We start from the raw sequence: 19,587 nt of genomic DNA on the forward strand, positions 1-19,587 counted from the left end.
CAAGTAACAGATGTGTCTCTTCATTTACCATAATAATTGATGCTAAAACATTCTCTTTCTTTGTACTGTACTTTCTGTTACAATGCTTCCAAAGAGTGACAATTATCATTTTGTTACCATACAATATGGAAACTTGAAAGAGAAATATTTATGAAATTGTGACATGAATTTGTTATGAACCAGATGGAGTTAATGAAACCAAATTCAACTAAACGTTCAAGATGAAATTGTTAGTTACCATAACAGAAATAAGATTTACCTTCAAAGTTTTCTGTGTAGGGGAGGGGGAAGGGCTTGGAGGGAGGTGGGGGTGTGTCAAATGATCCCTTCTGCCCGACTTCAAGTGTTGTCAGGGTATAGATTTCATCTGGGTTCACCTTGAGTGATGCCTTGCCATTCACAATCTGCAGGTGAAACCAACATGACATAATGTATGTCTTCATGTTCTAAAAGACTAACCTGTAATATTCATCACATGAACCAACTGTGTACTACTATATGGTAATAAAACAATGGCAACACAAACCTAAACCGAAAGGGTATTCAAATACAACTTTCATTTCTTAAAATTGAAAATGTACAAATCCAGAACAACCACATAAAAAATGGCTTTATAATAATTTAAAAATCATCAGTAGTCTGTATTTATCAGTATTTATCAAAGATTAAAAACTAATGGTTACAAAGGGGATAAACTCCAGACAAGCATATATTTTATGTTATGTCACTGAAAATTAAAACTGGGAGAAAATGGTCTTAATGGGAACTGCTACGTTGAAACACTGGACCCAAGTGTCTGTCTGTATACTGCAAGATGTGGGTGTTTGGCAATAATCTTCTGATAATCTTGATAATTGAAATATATGTCTTGATAGATAGAAAATAAACAGGATGCATTTCGCTGCTTGTGTGTTTATATGGTGAATAAGTGTTTTATTGTAAGATGACAGTTTCACTGTTTCAGTCAAAACTTCCAGTTCCTCTATTGAGACATGCATGTTTGAGTCAAGGGGAATGTTAAACAGATGCTGACCGAGAGCTTGTTCCGCTTCATGAAGAACACGTCTGCTTCACTTCCATAGCTGGGCTTGCTGTACCACACATTGAGAGAAGTCAGAGCTGCCTTTAACAGAGAACACAGTACATCTCACTTCACAGGGACCAGTCCTGCATGCTGGCACCTGAGTCGAATTCTTCCCAACTATCCAGTTTTAATACCTAAACAATGAGGTGGTTTCTTGATACAAATAGTGATGACTAAGCCTCTCTTGGATGTAAAATTAACTGTAAAGGTGGTGGGGGCTGATATTTACTGAGCATACACTGCCCTTGATTACAACTCTATAAGAATCCAATCTATGAAATCAATCATATCTCTGTATTCTCTTTGTGAGGTTCACAAGTAGGTCATGTTCAATCTAAAGGCGGACTCACACAGGTTGGCCTGTGATATGCCAAATTCGACCAGGTCATATCGTTTGAAACCCAGGTTGATTGTGTTGGGAGTGTGTGGATAATTATTCTAGTTATTCAGCAAGTTGGTTGTGGCAGAGCCAATCAAACTGCATTTTGTGTGTCACATGGTAGCAAAACATGGTTTCGTCTGCCTCAAAGCAACCAAGCCTTGATTTTCCATGACTGTTTGTCTTTAATTTTAAGTTCTTTAATGATAATGTTGTGATGGAGAATCCAATCTTTCTTCCAGCACCTTTTTCTTCGCTTTGACACTGCCGTCTTCTTCACATGGTACGCACAGCAGAAAACAGCGTTACTATGGATACTATGGAAACAACATGCTGTGAGATATTATAACATCAACACTAATATCTGCACTAAATCGTGTCAGATGTAGCAAGTCGATCAATCGATATTTGTTATCTGCAGGTCATTACTACATGCCAACCTGTATGACTCATGCTTCAAGAAAGAGCTAAGCATTCATGTCTTAGTCTGGTACAAATACACACCATTGCAAAGAATTACAAACCATCCATCGCCTGTGTGATATATAAAACTTCAACATCACAGCACTCAATTCAAACATGCTACCATGAATATTACCAATAGTTTCCAATAACTTCAAAACAAAACCAAAGTTCACATGCATAAAAACTTTTAAGAAAATGTACTGGTTAAAATATTCTTATAAACATTTTAAAAAGAAGTTTCAGAGGTTCTTATGAAAACCATCACCATGTCCACACTAGTTCAACATCTATGAAAAGTTTTCACACTGACACGATGAACTTACGAAACGGGCATTAAAATGCATGACGATCACTGTGGCTGTGACGTTGAATGGCACTAAGGGAGGTCTGATACAATACGAGTGGTTAAATGTCTGCATGAAATAGATACAGTTAGTAGCAACTTATTACAATAAGGTGACAGAGTAACAACAGATGACACCACTTGGGATACAGATGAGTGAGGGAGTGAGTTTAGTTTTCTGCCACTTTAAGCAATATTCCACAATAACCCTCCTGGGGGACACCAGAAATGGGCTTCAAACATTATACTTGTGTGGGGAACGACTGAAATGTTCGTTGAAAATTACTATTTTCTAAAACAGTCTACGACAGCCACGCTTAATTACAGAAAAAATAATGTCCATTATTCTCCTACGAGATGAATAAGAATATGTTTTGATGCCGGTACGGACAACATAGTCCATGCAGATGAGTGTTAAGTGATGATCACCGTGTTTTGGTTTAAAATCCCAAAACAATTTGAGTTTGTACATCAGATATTCCATGAAAAAAATATAGGATCTTTGTAAAAACTTTCTCTGATCTTGAAATGTTATGCTAACAATACTGTCTAGACCCCTGACATATTGGAACTAGATGCATTTACTTGAGGGGTGGTAGGGTGGCTCAGTGGTTAAAGCTTTTGCTCATCGTGCCGAAAATCCAGGTTCGATTCTGTACATGAGTACTATGTGTGAAGCACATTTCTGGTTTCCTACTGCCATGAAGAACTGTTGGGTTATTACTGAAAGCATCATAAAACTGAAATCACACGCTGTATCTACTTGATGAAGCAGAAGTTGAAATATGTCGATGCCCATGTGGAATCACCAGTCAGTACCGTGTCACCATCATCAGCACAATCACTTACAAAGCTGCCCTTGAACTCTATCTCCACTGTGGCGGCGGTCACATTGTATGGAGGAAGAGCCGGACGAATGCACAAGGAGTGGTCATGAGTCTGACAACACAAGACTTCATATGACTGCCAGAAATTGCAACTAGGGCCGACCACTGAGGGACATACAAATACAGCAACAGCGATAGTCTGTTGCAATGATTTTTTCTCCATGAATTGTCTCATTTCCCAAATGAATGTATAGTTTATATGAAATAAAAGCAAGCTGAAGTAGATTTCAAATAGTTTTAATCTAATTTGATAAAGGACCAGATCAAGGTTAGGCAGTAGCAGGGACAGACAACTCTAAATCAAAAAGAATCTGGTACATCCTGTACTTTGTGCTGCACATTTATCAAAGGAAGTCAATTATTAATCTATTGATACTCACACATACTACTGACAGTTTTTCATTTCTACCATCAATTAATTGTTATTGGAGACGCCACAATTGGAACCCATCAATATTTTGATGCATCACTACAGCTCCTAGTAGTAACACTACAGAACAGAGCTACTTCAGGGTAACCTTTGGAGTTTCATGATGTACTTAGCCATTGAATGAACGTTGTTTAATACCAGGCCTGGACAGCAATCTGTCACCTTTTGGGGTAACTGGATCTGTCTCTCTCTCTTGTATCACCAGGACTCAATATAATGCTTTTGCAATGATTGAAAATACACTTCCATAAACAACTTTATGGGGAAAGAAAAACTATCTTGACTAGCAAAAATATTAAACAGGTGAAAACAAAATAACTTTCAAATATCTGTTGGTCTACGCAAGGTGTTTCAATATTCTTTGCATTAAAGAACAGAAATACATATGTAGAGATGACATACATTCATCAATGTATAAATTTTAGTTGATTCATATAGATATTAAGCAAAGTGCTTCGAACATCCCATTTAACTACGCTCATTTATTGATGCATGTGATAAACCATGGTAACACACGAATACCAACCATGGTTTCTATGACGATGGTGAGATCCTTCTCATCTGGACTGACCAGACCAACATAGCTACCCCCAGTCTCCAGCTTCCCAACACCGGCGCCATGACGCAAGTATTTCCATCCTATCTCTGTGAACTGGGTAGTGTGAGCTGAAACAGCAGGGGAAAGATGCTGCCTTCACATCTTGCAGAGAAAAACTAGTACATCAACAGCTGTAGATCTAAGCCCCAGAGTCTAGGCTAGTAGCGTGCCTTCATTCCTTAGAAAACGTACACAGACAGAACAATTTGCAGTTGTCCTGATTACCTGACAGATTCTTATCAAGGTGCTGATCCAAACTACAGTGAAACATGCTAACACTGGCACCTGTCTAGTCCGGCACACAATATGATCATTAAATGTTGCCTAATCCACTGCCTGTCTATTCTATATCACGGCCTAACAAGCAATTTTAGCTGATACTAATACTGTCTAACCCAGCATGGGCATGAGCAGTCGAATCAAGGACCCATAATCCAATACACTAATTAATCCGCTTGGCATGTTAGACAATCAAGGAAGTAGTTATTGCATAGTAAATTAAACGCTCTATGCTGGCATGGCCATGAGCAGTCCAATCAAAGCCCCATCATCCAAAACACTCTAGATTATCAGAAAGTAGATACGAACAGATCAAAGGCATTATTGAGATAAAGAGATTCAAAAGTTTATATGGCAGCCATGTTGGAAAATGATTGTCACTGTCTTATCCGGCACCCTATCTGCATTTTTTTCCTGGCCTCTTGTGGTGCTGTTTAGAAAGGCTTCAATGTACTTTAAATAGGCCTCTTTTAGAGAATTATAATCCAATACCTGTGTTTGTTCAAAGCACAAAACAATCATTATGTCAGTCCATGGATCAGGGTGAACTAATAATTTCTCTGAACTTGAGGAGTTCTCTGATTCAGCTCAGAGGTACTCCATGTTTTGATGAAACCGAATAGACATAGAATATGAACCAACAACAGATCAACTCTTCAATAGCTCTCAAAGACTGCAGGAAAGCCTGTTCTTTCAAATCAAATGTATAATCACTAACACTATCCTCTTCCTCTCATGCTAACATCCCTACCTGTGATCCATACTGGACTTTGGACAATGTAGTTTCCACTCCAGGGTTCTACAGCCGTCATCAGCCCATCTCTGTAGAACGGCAGGGCTTGATAGTAGCTGGCAATCAGGTTCCATGAGATGGTGCTGAAATTACACAAATTACACAATCCTTAATGACTAAAATGCCCTAACGTATCTTATAATTGGGATTATGCTTTGAGTCTCATTTGGGATTTGAACCCACATCCAACAAAAATACTAGAATCTCCACCTCACTGAGTATGTGTAATCATAAACAAAACATGTGTTAAATTTGACCGCTTTCTAAATGGCTTTGTGTACTCGTGAGATGCTCCATCATCAAATATTTGTTTATTTCAATAACAATGATTAATTTAATATGAACACATCTTTGATGGATTATGAGTAACGTTCGAATTTCATGCTAGGCAGTGATCCTGAAGACAAAGTAACATCTTGAGATCAATGACACAGAGGAATATAATATCCTGAACAAATACTCAATGCTTTAATCTGGCAACAAGTCAGTCAACAGGGTGAGGTGAAACTGAGTTTAATGTCACACTTAAGAATATTTCTCTATGACATTGTGCATGCATGTGTATGTGTGGCTGCTTGTACCAGCCAAGACTTAGATGGTTTTGTAGTATCAGCTCACTGAGATACCATGTCGCAGTTAAGCATGAATACCCCACGCAGACCAGTACTTGCTGCTCCCACTAATGCCAAGCACCAGCCAGGGACCAACAAAAAACCATACTATGTCTACTGGTATGATGTGGCCTGGGATCGAACCCATGACTTTCCACTCTCCAGCTGAATTCTCTAACAACTGCTCCACAGACCTGGCCCCTGTCTATTAAGACAACCCATAGCTACACCTTGTGAATGAGTGAGTGAGTTTTACGCCACACTCAACAATATTCCAGCCATATGGCAACGGTCTGTAAATAATTGAGTCTGGACCAGACAATTCAGTGATCAACAGCATGAGCATCGATCTGTGCAATGGGGAACTGATGACATGTCAGCCAAGTCAGCAAGCCTGACCCGATCCAGTTAATTGCCTCTTACAGCAAGCATAGTCACCTTCTGTGGCAAGCATGGGTTGCTGAAGGCCTATTCTATCCTGGGACCTTCACGGGTCAACTACATCGATAATTTAGCTCTGAATCTCAAATGGTCAGAAAATCAATTCTGTGGCTGATACTGCATGATAGCAGATGCACAACTGTTACAAAATTTACATATCTTTATTTCATAGAAGTCTCAAATAACCCACCTTGTCATGAAGCCATTCACATAATTTTGATTTAGAATCTGAAACAGACATCAATTCCATATTAAATATTGAAAGATGAACTTGGTGAGTTATTTGAATATGTCAGTTCATTTGGTGCAGCAAGTATACATAGAAAAGAAGAAATGAAATATTGTTTAACTTGTAATGATATTTGTATTCATAAATAGAATCCTGGGTCCTCTTCACAAACCTATCACACAACTGTTGTAAGTCTATGTTATAAGTACAACAGTCATATTGCTACAATATGTCCTAGAATTGGGGCACAGGACACCTGGAGACTACTTTTATTCTGTAAGAATGCAGTTAGTCTGGGACTAACCCTTGCCCAACATCCACCCCCAACGTTATCATTGAAGGTGCTATAGTCTTCAGATGCCCACAGCTGCTTGCCGGTCTTCATTGCCTCAGTTGTGGTAAGGGTTCCTGGGTAGTGAGTTCTGTCAACCAAATCAGAAATACCATGGGCATGTTAGTGCCAGACTTAATTTCATGGTGAAAAACAGACAAAAATTTGAGTCGCAAAATATGAAAACAAAAATCCCAGTTAATTTGCGAGTAAGAAATATTCCACGTTTCATTAGATAAGCAGTGGCTGACAGCATGAGAAATCATTCATCTATTAGATCTGCTGGCGACGGAATCCTACATTCGAAGATACTTCGTTAAGATCAAAGGTGTTGACAGTACTTTATCAAATGATATTGTGCACTTTTTCATAACGACACAATGTGTTGGTGTCACTGAGACATTCTGGCCTGCCCCATCGTAATCAAACATGCCGTCACATCATGCTGGTTGTCATCACCTCGTATAGCCTTCCACAGTAAACTAGTCTATTGCATCCTGTTGATTGGTTTGTAGTTGCATCATTCAGCTAACATCATTATTGGAAACATTACGTCTATGTTTTCTGACAAACCAAATGTCTCATAGTTCAACTCACAATTTTACAGTGACATGGTAATGTTTGCAATGTTTACATTCCCACAATGCCATCGTGGAATGTCTCTTGACTAGTCAGCTTCATCTCTCAAAGAAAGCTACCAGTCAGAATCTGTTTTACAAAATGTATCAGATTTTCTCATATCACAGAATTGTAGCTCTCATACTGTTGTTTGAAACAACTTGCAAATGAAAGTGATGAGCAGATTTCTTGGTACAACTCATTTCAGTGAGGGAAGGTTGCTCATTTTGTAACAGTTAAACTAAGTCTGCAGTTTGAGTTTTGCTTGAGTTGATGCTTGAAAACAAACCTGTAATGCATTTCAGATTTGTCGTTAGAGTGTGCCAACACAGCCTGTCAGTGCCATATGAACATTCAGTGAGTCAGTGCCGCAAGTGTGCGGTCTAGAATGGACACTGATTTACCTTACACATAAATATTGTTTTCTGATTGCCTGAGTGCTCTTCTATTATTTTCAATGTACCCCTCTTTCAAGTGAGTAACATGTTCTATGTTACCCACTGGGAATGCCAAAATGTGGGAATTCATTTGGTACTTGGTGTTAGTAATTCTTTATCTTGAATAATGGAATCAGGTATAATGTACAGAAATAACCAATGTTCTGAGAATGTAAATCGATGGAAGGGAAAAAAGTCTAAATTTGTTTCTCTTCTTGTCATGCCATCTGACAGTCTTGTAATTGCCTAACTCTGCTTCTCTGTGATAAGATCTTATGCCCATGCATCTAAAATTAACATTGCGGTTTTCGGTAAAATAAATATGGGTTGATGTGTATCGGTCCTTACCCTATGTAGTCGATGGCACTAGCCAGCACTGAATCCTTCTGGATATCGTTGGCAATACCCCATCCTCCATCAGCTGCCACTATACGCACATTGCTCAGGCCATTATCATCTAAAGTCTTCCTCAGGATCTAGGAGAAAGGCTCAACACATTTGGCTCCAGGACATCAGTTACAATGTCAACAGCACAGAATTTCCCTTGCCCATAATCTTGAATTTTTCAGTCAATCATATGCTCTTTATCTGAGCAGCAGTTTGGAATAGTGAGTGAGTTTGATTTTACTCTGCTGGTAGCAATATTTAAGAAGTATCATTCCAGGGGGCACCAGAAGAGGGCGTTACACACTGTACCCATGTTGGAAATCGAACCCGGGTATCTGTTGTGATGAACAACACTTTAACCATTACGCTATCTCACTGCTCTGAGTTTGGAATGGATCAACATAAAAAAAACAAAGAGTTGTTGAAATGGCATATTATGCTGAGAGAAGAAAATAAGGGATCACATTAAAGAACAAGTGTTCCTTTAATTTTTTTCAGCTTTCTTCATAAACCTTGTACCACACAGTTTGTGAAAACACCAGAAAAACATTAAGGAACACTTGTGTTTTCATATGATCCCTTATTTTTGTCCTTGAGTATATTATTTAATGGTAATTATATCAGAGGAATGTGTAACATGCCTGCTTCATCCTAACCTTCACCAACTGTAATGATCATTCAAGCATTTGTATGAAGAGAGCTCATCGCCCACAGCCCAGTTATGTGGTTTATTTAGAAAATATTGTGAGTCATGTTAAAATGCCGTGACTTTTTAGCCATACACCAATTGTTACTATGAGTTCACTTCCTTTATCAAAATTTCAATCCAGATGATGTCAACAAGGGCAACCCAAGACGTTGAGTTTTGCTTGAGCTGCCAAGCGAAAACAAACTGGTGATGCATTTCAGATTTACATTTGTAGATGTGCTGACACAACACAGCCTGTCCCTAGAATGAACACTGTAACTGCTCATACACCATACATGTAGAGTCAGACCAGGCTAGCTTACCTTGATGTAGGTGATGTTATAGTCTCTCTCATTCCACACCTGCAAAGAGGGGTAAATATAAAACTGAAACCAGTTCAGTATATAATCAGCATACTGTACTCTTTTGACAATACAGTTTGAGTGAGTGAGTTTAGTTTTACGTCACTTTCAGCAATATTCCAGGAATACCATGCCAGGGAACACCAAGATGGGCTTCACTCATGGTACCCATGTGGGGAATCAAACCCTTGTCTCCTCCATGATCACTGGACTCGTTAACCACTGGGTTACCCCACCGACCCAATACAGTTTGAAAAGTAAGGCAAATTAGATATGTCTTGAAACAAACAGAATTGACCAACATTTTGTGTTAATTTAACATGACAGGTATCAGCAATGTTAGCATTCCGATATATTGACAATATTGTTTGTGAGTACCTACCCCAATATAGTCTATGGTAAGATTGTAGTATTTCTTGGCTCCAAGAACCCACTTGAGGACGTAGGTAGCAGTCTGCTTGGGGTTTGTGTAGGGGCTGCGTGTGCCATCTCCGATCCACCCAGGGAAGGTCCATGGGAGACCATATAGCTTGATGTTAGGGTTGCGCTGAAACAGGGCAGATCCACAATAAACAGCCATCACTAACCTCGAGAGTAAGCTACGTACTATATCATCATCATCATCATCATCATCATCATCATCATCTAGCATGGTCTTTTATACAAGGTTATACTGTGGTTTGTCTTTGTATGGAACATCCTACTTGTGATTTTGGACCTTATGTTTTGAATGCGTCGGCCTTGCTGCAGTATTCCAAGACTGGGGTACACAGAACATTACTGGTGTCATGGTAGGAGAGAAACAAGAAAGTCGAAGAATGAATATAATAAAATATTTCACACAAAACATCTTCCATTTAAAAACTAACTAAATGGAAAACCTATGACCTAAATAGAGTCTCACTGAGATGTTTATGAAAGGATCTGAGTACTGCCTAACACGGGTAAAACCACGCCTGGGAGCCATGCAATAACGAAATAAGAGTTTAATATGGAATTCGCTTATGGTTGCCATATTGCATAGCATTATTACTGTTGTGCGATTATATTGGTATCTAATAAAATAAGGTATGTATGTAGAATGGATATGTTATAAAGTTTACAAAATTAAATTGGTTTTGTTATGAATCAGTAATTGCTAAGCAACCTTGTGAACAGCTGGTGAATGAGTGACAAATAAGCAAACTTGTGAACAATATGAGATTCAGAGATACAGGTACTACAATGAAGCAATGAGTGCGTTCAGTTTAATATTGCTTTGATCAGAATATCTGTCATACAATGGCAACTTGAGTTGCTGAATCATCTATCACCACCATTGTATACCATTTCCTTTTTTGTCTAATTTACCAGTTACATGAAGTCTTCATAAGCTTTTTAAGGATACATGAAGTATGATTCTAGTTTGTAACTGACCTTCTTAGCCTCCAACATGAGCCACCATTCATATCCTCTCTGGTAGTTCTCCTCCCAGCTGTTGTGCATGTGGGACGCCTCGGTTCCATCTATAACAAAAGGCAACATTCATCACAGGTGGATCCATCACACCTCAAATACAGCCAGACCTGTCTAAGTTTTAACAGACATTTACAATGTACAATGCATGCCATGTGACAGGGAAACCTCTTCACTAATGTCATGATCAATAGGAGCACTTGAGAGAATATGGCCCACATTGCATACAAATGTACATTTTGGTCCAAACAAAACTGCACCCTCCTTAGTACACATGTACAAAATAGCTGACCCCCTAACTCCCTAGAGAGTGATAATCTCTCTCCCCTCCCCTTGACTCATCATCACACCCTTGGCATAAAGTGTGACCAGTAGCTAAAGTCAAGTGAAAGTTTTCTTGCGAAACATCTGTAATGAGCAATATTCCAGTAATATGGCATATGGTGGCTGCCTGTAAATGATCAAGTCTAGACCAGGCAATCCAGTGATCAACAGCATGAGCATCAATCTACGAAACTGGGACGTGTCAATCCAGTCAACAAGCCTAACAATACGATTATGTTAGTTGCCTCTTATGACAAGTATGGCTTACTGAAGATCAATTGTAACCTCTGAAGATGTCAAGGGGGACATACCTGTACTTTGTGCATCTCCTCCTATTTCAACTTTAAGGATCTGCAGAGAAGCTCCAAAGTTTGGCTACAAGAAATTAAACAGTCTCCATGAACATATTAACTAGCTTACCTTCATACTTGTACCAGGACTATAGTACCTGAAGTGCAATACACTCCAATACTGTTTCTCAGCCAGTACACCATGTGCACAGCCCTATCATGTACATATTTGCTGTTCACGGTAAACAGTAGTGTTGAAGTTCACAAACAGTAAACACTTGGTTTCAGCAATATGTTCACTACACACTTGTGATGAACTCTTGAACATGCTGAAATCATTTCAAGTCCAGTTTATAAACAAAGTAGTTATATACATATTGGTTGATTAGTTGCTTGGTTGACTGATTGTTGTTTTATGCCATCTCAGCAATATTCCAGCTGTGGCATTGGTCTGAAAACAACGGTGTCTGGTCCAGACAATTCAGTGACCAACACATGATCGTCAGTTTATGCAATTGTGATACGTGTCAACCAACTCAGTGAGGCTCACTGTCCCGTCCTGTTAGTTGCCTGTTACGACAAGCATGTTTTGCTACAGACCAATTCTAATTCTCCATGGCTATTACAGACATGTATTAGTCAAATACACGTGTACTGGGAAAAATCGGAAGAACATAGCAGTAAATGAAATGACAAGTAATATTTGCAGTTTTTAACTATCCACAGAGTGTGGTGCTTTTGATTGAGTGTCTAAGCTAGGTCATTGTGGCTAATATCTTGTAGGTCTTAATTATACCTTGAAAAGATAGTCCAAAATTTCATCTCTTTGCTTTTTAGGGTAGTTCACCAACAGTTTCGATGTTGCCTGAAATACAAATATACAAATATACAAGGCACTACAGCTTACCACATTCATCTAAAAATATGTAAGCATTTCTCTCAATAACATGAAATATCAGCCCTCAAGGAAGCTACAATATAATTCATACATAACAAATTACATATTTAGAATACAAAATTAAATTAAAAAGTTCCATTGAACATTGTCCTTTGGAATGCTTTTTACAAATATCCTGCACAACTGGTGATTGGAACCGGTTTGTCAAACACCGACAACCTTGAGTGCAACAGTTTTTGATGTATGGAGCAAACATTTACATTCCATATATGGCAAGTGTTCTGTTTGGAAGATGTTTGTTTTAAACATATTTTATTCGTGAGAAAAGGATTGGGTACATAGTTGACAGTCAAAAAGGTAATGATAAGAATTTTCACAAACATATCCACAAGAAGATTTTGGATTATCTATTATACCAGCACAGAACAGATCGTGATTCAGTTGACTACACATGTAACATACTTTTGTAGGGGTGATACTAGTGACTCTCGGTCCAAAATCAAAGTATTTGGGAGCTGTGTTTTGTGTTACAACAATATTTGATTTAAAAGAATTCAGTGACACGCTTTTTCTACCTTCAACTGGAAATTCATTCCACATTCTAATTGTGGATGGAAAATATGAATTATACGAAAACTTTAACTTTTCACTTTTTCCTACGCTCAGCCAAAGATTCCCTACCAGTTTCATAATACAGATGTTCATGATGAGTATATTTGGGTAAACCTGTTACAATTCTTGCTGCTTCTAATTGCAGTTTCTTCCATCCCATGCCTCACATGCATATTTGAAATGGGGCCTCATGAACATTACATAAATTCTATTCAATAAACAGCACGGTAATAACAATTTGAGTTTACATACAGAGGATATCATTTTTGAAGTTGATTTTACAATATTATCAATATGGTCAGACCATTTACAATCTTTTGAGAATGATAATCCCAAATGTTTATGATTTTCAATCGTTTTGACCCGCACCCCGTTCAAGTAGAGATATTCTTATGCAAGGTGAAAATAATTGCATCAGTTTTATCAGGATTATATGTTATAAGTCATCGCTTTGCCAAAGCCTGCAGCCTTTCCAAGTTTGAATTCAATTCTCTTTCAATGAATAGATGATCATGAGAAGATAAGCCTAGTGATAAATCATCAGCAAATAATCGCGTCAAGCCGTCTAAGTCATCAGCAATGTCACTGACATAAACAAGAAATAAGAAAGGAAATAAGATGTTAATCTCGAAGTTTCAATTATTCATTTCAGGAACGTTGTAAGGGATATATGTCTTTTCTTGCATCAACAGGAAACTAAAGTGGGTGCATATGCCCCAGTATATATAACACATGCCAGAATGTTGTAAAAAATGTGTGACATTGTGCATTAACATTACAAAAACATAATACAAATTTCCATTAAAACATCATTTTAACTATGTTGTTATAAAAAATATAAAAAGTAAAAAATTCTCTAAAAAGACGAAAAGTTGCGGCTAAAAGACTAAAAATAACATCACAATCCAGTCTCACAATCTTCCCAGCACTAAGGGTGGGCAATCATTATATGTCACACCTGTCACTTATACAGTATACTTCACCATATTTCAACACCCTCAGAGTCAGGCACCTAATTGCCAGCAGGCTAGGCAGCTGACTTTGTGTGCTGGTGATTAGGTGCCTGATTCTGAGGGTGCAGGTTCGAATCCTGCATGGGAATCAACCAAAAAAGTACTAGAATTTGTACTTAACTGAGAAAGTGAAATCCCAAATATGACACATGTTGCATTTGACCACTTTCTAAATGGCATCGTGTAATCATTCACCATATTTGGTAATTAATTTTATTATATTAAATGATCAGTGGAGACATACCTACTTTTAGTAAACATACTAAGTCTAGATTGTGAATAAATATAGCATTTGGCACAGTATTTGACTGATTATCTCCTTCAGTGAGCCTATAGTACCGTGCAGTTCATGTACCCTGTAATTTATTTCAGCTGTAAGTTGAAGCTGTTAGAGCATTCAGTGATTCTACCTCTTACCTGACTAGCTCTATTGTACACTACTCTTACTTACATTGCATAGTATGTTATTCTGGCAGTTAGCAGGGAATTAAGTTCAAGCTTTTAAACTCATACCATATATATATGAGATGACAGCCAGCAGCTTCACTGTGTGACCAGACTGGGTGGGTTGGGTGCGTGCATGGTTGAGTGAGTGAAGATTTACAGTCACATTGGCAATATTTCAGCCATATCATGAACAAAACAAGTTTTAAATTCACCATAAGGCCAGACCAATTTTATTTCTTGTTTTGCTGATCTGCCTGCTGTATTTTTTCAAGAATGAGAAAAAAAAAAAAAATTAATTTCCCCCACTCAAAAAATAAATCCTAATGTTTTTATCACCTAAAAATGTAAACTAACAAGAAAATACTTTTTAGGGTTTTTTAAACCCATATTCATTTAATAAATTGCCAAAAGTAAAATATTTTGAGTATTTAGAAGGAATATTACATTGATTGGAAATTTTATTTTTATTTTTCTTCCCTCCTGCCTTTAGGTTTTCAGAGGACAAAAATCCGTAAAACAAGAAATAGAATTGGCCTGGCCTAAATACATGTAAATTACAAAATGTCTGTCAACGATGCACAGTAAGAAAAACTAGAATACTCTTATTACAGATATGAACATAAAACCAGCATGCAAAAAAACCCTCCAATGATTATGTAATTAGTGCAATAAAAAGAGATGTTATATTTGACTGTGAAATAACAAGATTATATTTCACAATTTGCCTGCTAAAGTCGCTTAAGTTTTGAAGCTTGATAAACCCTTGCTCCGACTGGCAGGTGTATGAATAAAATAAACATTTGAGACTGTCTTTTTATTGTAAGTTACTTAGACAATCACAGGTACTTGTAACACAGAAACCTTTGGCACAAGTTTGTTGAATCCTATTTTTTGCTGCGCTAAGACTAGTGGGGAGTTCAGAAGTTTGAAATATTCAATACTTTAAACATTTGTGGCAGTCACAGATATTTGCGTGACTGTCAATTAAACTATACAGTATAATTAGGAGATAAACATACTGTTTTGGAAAATCAGAAGTAATATAACAAAATTATGATAGCTGTAAATTTTGTATCTTCAACCTCACCCTACACGTTATATACCACTGATTTTCCAACAGAGTAAGGCTATCTTCATTCTATCATAACTGTATTATTAAAGTTTAAAAAGAATACAATTTGTGTTGAAACATCAGAAGTATGTAACATGATTATATACCTCTGAAAGACTTTGATTAACCAATCAAAATCCAGTATTTGCTGAAGTCATGGCAGAATTTGTATTAGTGTTAATATCAGTCAGTACTAACAATAGCCTTCAGTTATTAACATATAGTGTAATTAAACACATACCATAATAATAATAATGGGCACATGTGCATGGGTATTGTGAACAGAACTTTGTTTTATTGTACATTTACAATTATTTCCATATTTGTAAGTATATTGTTGTTACTGTAGCCTTGGTCATGCAGTCTTGGAATGCAGACATGTTACCTTGAAATCAATTACCTACTGATTACATTGACACACTATGGCATGTGTGTAGACTTCATATCTTCTATCACTGGACAGCTGTATACTCAGGTTATTCTATCACATGTGACAGAATTGCGTAGTAATGACAACATAATATTTACATACAGTGATGCTATATTTACCTTATTCATATCTCACTTAAGCTAAAGTATATGATACATGCAGTGGGTAAGGGTATTCCGGATCATGGCTATTCCGGATCACTGCCACGTACATTAACCCCTAAAAACTGTAAATCTCAATGGATTTCTTCACTCAATCTCTCATTTTACAGCCGAGACATTGCTCTTTAACGTGATATATTTTATTTTACTTGATCTGAACCAGAAGTTTATTTGCGCGCCCTGTAACTAGGATACCTATCATCGCGTAATTTGCCGTTGGCACGTCAGGAAAAGGTAACTCATTCGGAATGGCCCGTCTCAAATAAGACTAGAATCAGTTGCTTCACGTTAACACTCCATTGCATGCATATACTTTTCACCTGTAAAAAGCAACAAAAATCTTCTCTACATCTGCCATGTTTTTGGAGAAATGAGCAATTTATGGAACCACATGTTTAAGTCAGTTCCGGATCACCAGAAAATAGGGATATCACCTCAAGACTGCCAACAGCCGAAAAATGTTAATTGCTGTTGAAATAAAGTAATTAGTTTCACAATCTTACTTCGGTTGCCTTTATTTAAAATATATACTCACTCAAGGGTCTGCCTTAGATGTTCTTTGCACAGAGTAGATACATAAAACGTTTTGGCCTTCATTTCGCCAAAACGTAATTTGTGGTACAGAACTGTCTGTCAGGTAAAAGGTTATGAATATTGGAAATAAGCAACTTGACAATGCTTTGGGGTTGAAATTGTTTTGTTTTGTTTTCAAGTCATATTATTCTTTTTTTTAAATAACTTGATGCATTTTATTAAGGTATGACTCACTACAAGTGCCAAGCAGTCTTGCAGGGTCATTCAGGCAAATTCTTGATGTATTTGGCAGTGTGTTTGCTGAGCCAGCTGGAGAACCCGTTCCACGTTTTCCCCATTTGCTCGTTAGCTTTACAATCATAACTGATGATGTGATGTTAAAAAGCTCCTGACTGAATATAGCGTTCTGAAAAATTGGGTCATTTTGCCTCGATAGTTGTACTTTACAAGTTAAAGTCGCATGTAAAAGTCATGACAAAATACTATATATCAATACTGAAGAGATCAGTACCATAAACCACGTATGTATTAACCCCAAGAAAATATTTTCAGCCCACACTGGTACCTGGAATCATGATTCTGGAGTATGTTGTTATGAGCAGCAGGTGTTAAAACTATCTACCAAGTGGATGTTGTTATCAACTGCAATGTTTGTTAATTATTTGTTTATCAAACATTATGCATATTGTTAACGCATCTATTTAATTAAATGCGTGTTACTGCTTGACAAAGACCCCTGTTGCCCCAAACGAGCACCAATAACCGAACACTGCCTCGTTATGTCACGTGATCTCGAATACCCTGATATGATTCGGAACTGCTGTAACGGTGGAGCGTTTCTTTTGCGATATTTCTAAAGTCAATCAGGACCGAAATAATTTCATATTTTGGTGTAAGTGACATGAAACATTGCTCAGTCAGAAACTGCCCTTAGGTGCTTCAGATATATTTTTGCGGAAGTGCATGCAGTTGGTTTTTCGTTAGTGATCCGGAACTGCCCTACGCACTGTATTTATGTGTTATGCTTTGATTTGCATGTTAACTGAAGCATCATGCACCAGTTTTATTTTGTATCTCATTCAATGTTATTGAGTATTTCAGGGTTTAGAAACAAAAATACAACTATAAGCACGTTTACTCAGTCATCAACAAACTGAATCACACCCGTGTCATGTTGTCACCTTTCGGGTTTTTGAAAGGTGTACCCATTGTAGAGTGTAATGTACAGCTATAAAAAACTGATAGGTTTCACCTAGACAAAAAAGACTGACTAAATTGTCTGTCCGTTAATACGAAACGCATATGGCGTGGATGTATCACTATTTAAGTGACAATATCAGTGTGAACAGTAAGCGCTGTCATAACATTTTTGCTCGGGTCAACCTTTACCCCTCCCCCTTCGTTGTTACCACCTCTTCAGGTACAGTTTCACAGAAAAAACACCTACCCCTCCTCCGCTGAGACCGCCGATTCCATCAAACCGTCTTTCTAGTCCAACAGAATCGTCAAATATTACTACTCCTGCTGACAATTCCACGAAAACCGCAACTGCAGCCAACGCGAGCGTTGTGAACATCATCTTCCTAAACTGACTTGTGCTACTGTTACTGATTGTGGCTTTAGATGTTCACATGACAAGTCACATGATATTTGTCCTTGACCTTATGCCCCAGCAAACCATCATTTTCGTATGATTTGCGTTGCGTGTTTTTGGTGATATCTGGGGAGGTCATGATATTTAAATACTAGTCGTGGTTATTATAATATCACTGTAACGAATACACTCGGTTTGAATAATACAATCTCGTATGGCATTAAAATACATATGCATTTGCGGCTATTTAATGCATGTCTACTTTAAGCGCGGGAATTACGAACATACGTTTTCCCCGAACAAAATACCGCAAATGTTCAGCAATGTCAAAACGACACTTTTACTTGTTTAAATTCTGGATCTTGTTTAACATCAAGTACTGAATGCAGAATGAATCAATGACCTGACAAGATTGTACGCCCCGGAAATATAATCTATGTAGTTGAACGGGCGTGATCGCGAAGGGCATCAGCATGGCACAGATTGTGTTACCGTATATACTCGTATAAGAAACACAGTAAGATGTCCATAAATTTGCTAAAGCTACAACGTTAACGTCATGATCACGATCGAGGTGTAGCTACGGTCGTTTGAGATATGACTTTGCGTTACACTGATTAACGACCTCTACAAGGATACCATGCGCTTGTTATCAAAGGTCAAACCGAGCGATGACCTATTTGTAAACGAGTAGTCTGTAATGGCACATGACCAATCACATCGCTTATATGTGCATGCTGTACGTATGTGTGTGCGTGTGTTTGTGCGCGTGTGTGTTGCAAGTCGGGTTGGGATGTGTGTGTGTATATACGGTATACACGTATGGTATGTAATGTATGTAATGTATGTTTGATCCAGTGTCTCATAGGCCAACTGGCCGGGTGCTGTTTTTAATATATGGTAATATGTATATATATTTTGTACCACAGCACATGACACTTAAATAAAATAATTTTCTTCTTTTCTTTTTCTCCCTCTTCTTGATGGACACATGCCGTATAGGTGGAGAAATATACAACTTGATATGAATATACGGCGCGTGGACAGCAGCCTGCATCACATCCGCCTTGCTTTGACTGTTGCATTCAGCGTTCGAAATTAGCGTCGGCTGAAAGCTGACTGAAAACCATCCGGACCAAAGACGGATCCACAGGAGGGGTGCGCATTCACCCTCTTGTCCTGAAAATGAACTGTCCAGAAAAGTAACATTTATGCGAGCACTGTCTCAATTTGCCCTAAATGTGATACACGAGATAATTCAACCGGTATTTGGTGTACGCTATTCACTAGCTCAGGTGATAACCTATATATCTACATAGATACTCTATCTTTGAAGATGCTGTTTAGGCCCAGATC

General features: G+C 37.9%; 1 protein-coding gene across 2 annotated transcripts in view; it reads right to left on the reverse strand.

Annotated features, from left to right (window-relative positions):
* Nucleotides 1-18,305, reverse strand: part of LOC137265284 (galactocerebrosidase-like) — a 28,796-nt gene extending 10,491 nt beyond the window's left edge. Inside the window, exons 1-14 of one of the 2 annotated variants that reach the window (XM_067800643.1) lie at nucleotides 18,085-18,305; nucleotides 12,228-12,296; nucleotides 11,453-11,516; nucleotides 10,779-10,867; nucleotides 9,745-9,909; nucleotides 9,324-9,362; nucleotides 8,274-8,401; nucleotides 6,844-6,961; nucleotides 6,501-6,538; nucleotides 5,217-5,341; nucleotides 4,115-4,254; nucleotides 3,121-3,210; nucleotides 1,034-1,123; nucleotides 260-404 (exon numbers count right to left, since the gene is read on the reverse strand). In XM_067800643.1, the coding sequence (XP_067656744.1) occupies nucleotides 260-404; nucleotides 1,034-1,123; nucleotides 3,121-3,210; nucleotides 4,115-4,254; nucleotides 5,217-5,341; nucleotides 6,501-6,538; nucleotides 6,844-6,961; nucleotides 8,274-8,401; nucleotides 9,324-9,362; nucleotides 9,745-9,909; nucleotides 10,779-10,867; nucleotides 11,453-11,516; nucleotides 12,228-12,296; nucleotides 18,085-18,216 (1,432 nt within the window). In that variant the 5' untranslated portion in view covers nucleotides 18,217-18,305. The remainder of the gene's footprint in view (nucleotides 1-259; nucleotides 405-1,033; nucleotides 1,124-3,120; nucleotides 3,211-4,114; nucleotides 4,255-5,216; nucleotides 5,342-6,500; nucleotides 6,539-6,843; nucleotides 6,962-8,273; nucleotides 8,402-9,323; nucleotides 9,363-9,744; nucleotides 9,910-10,778; nucleotides 10,868-11,452; nucleotides 11,517-12,227; nucleotides 12,297-18,084) is intronic. The other variant, XM_067800642.1, reaches the window with a different exon arrangement.
* Between the last annotated feature and the right edge of the window lie 1,282 nt (nucleotides 18,306-19,587).

The sequence above is a fragment of the Haliotis asinina genome, chromosome 15 (genome assembly GCF_037392515.1).
Source record: "Haliotis asinina isolate JCU_RB_2024 chromosome 15, JCU_Hal_asi_v2, whole genome shotgun sequence".
In the NCBI taxonomy this organism is placed as follows: Eukaryota; Metazoa; Mollusca; class Gastropoda; order Lepetellida; family Haliotidae; genus Haliotis; species Haliotis asinina.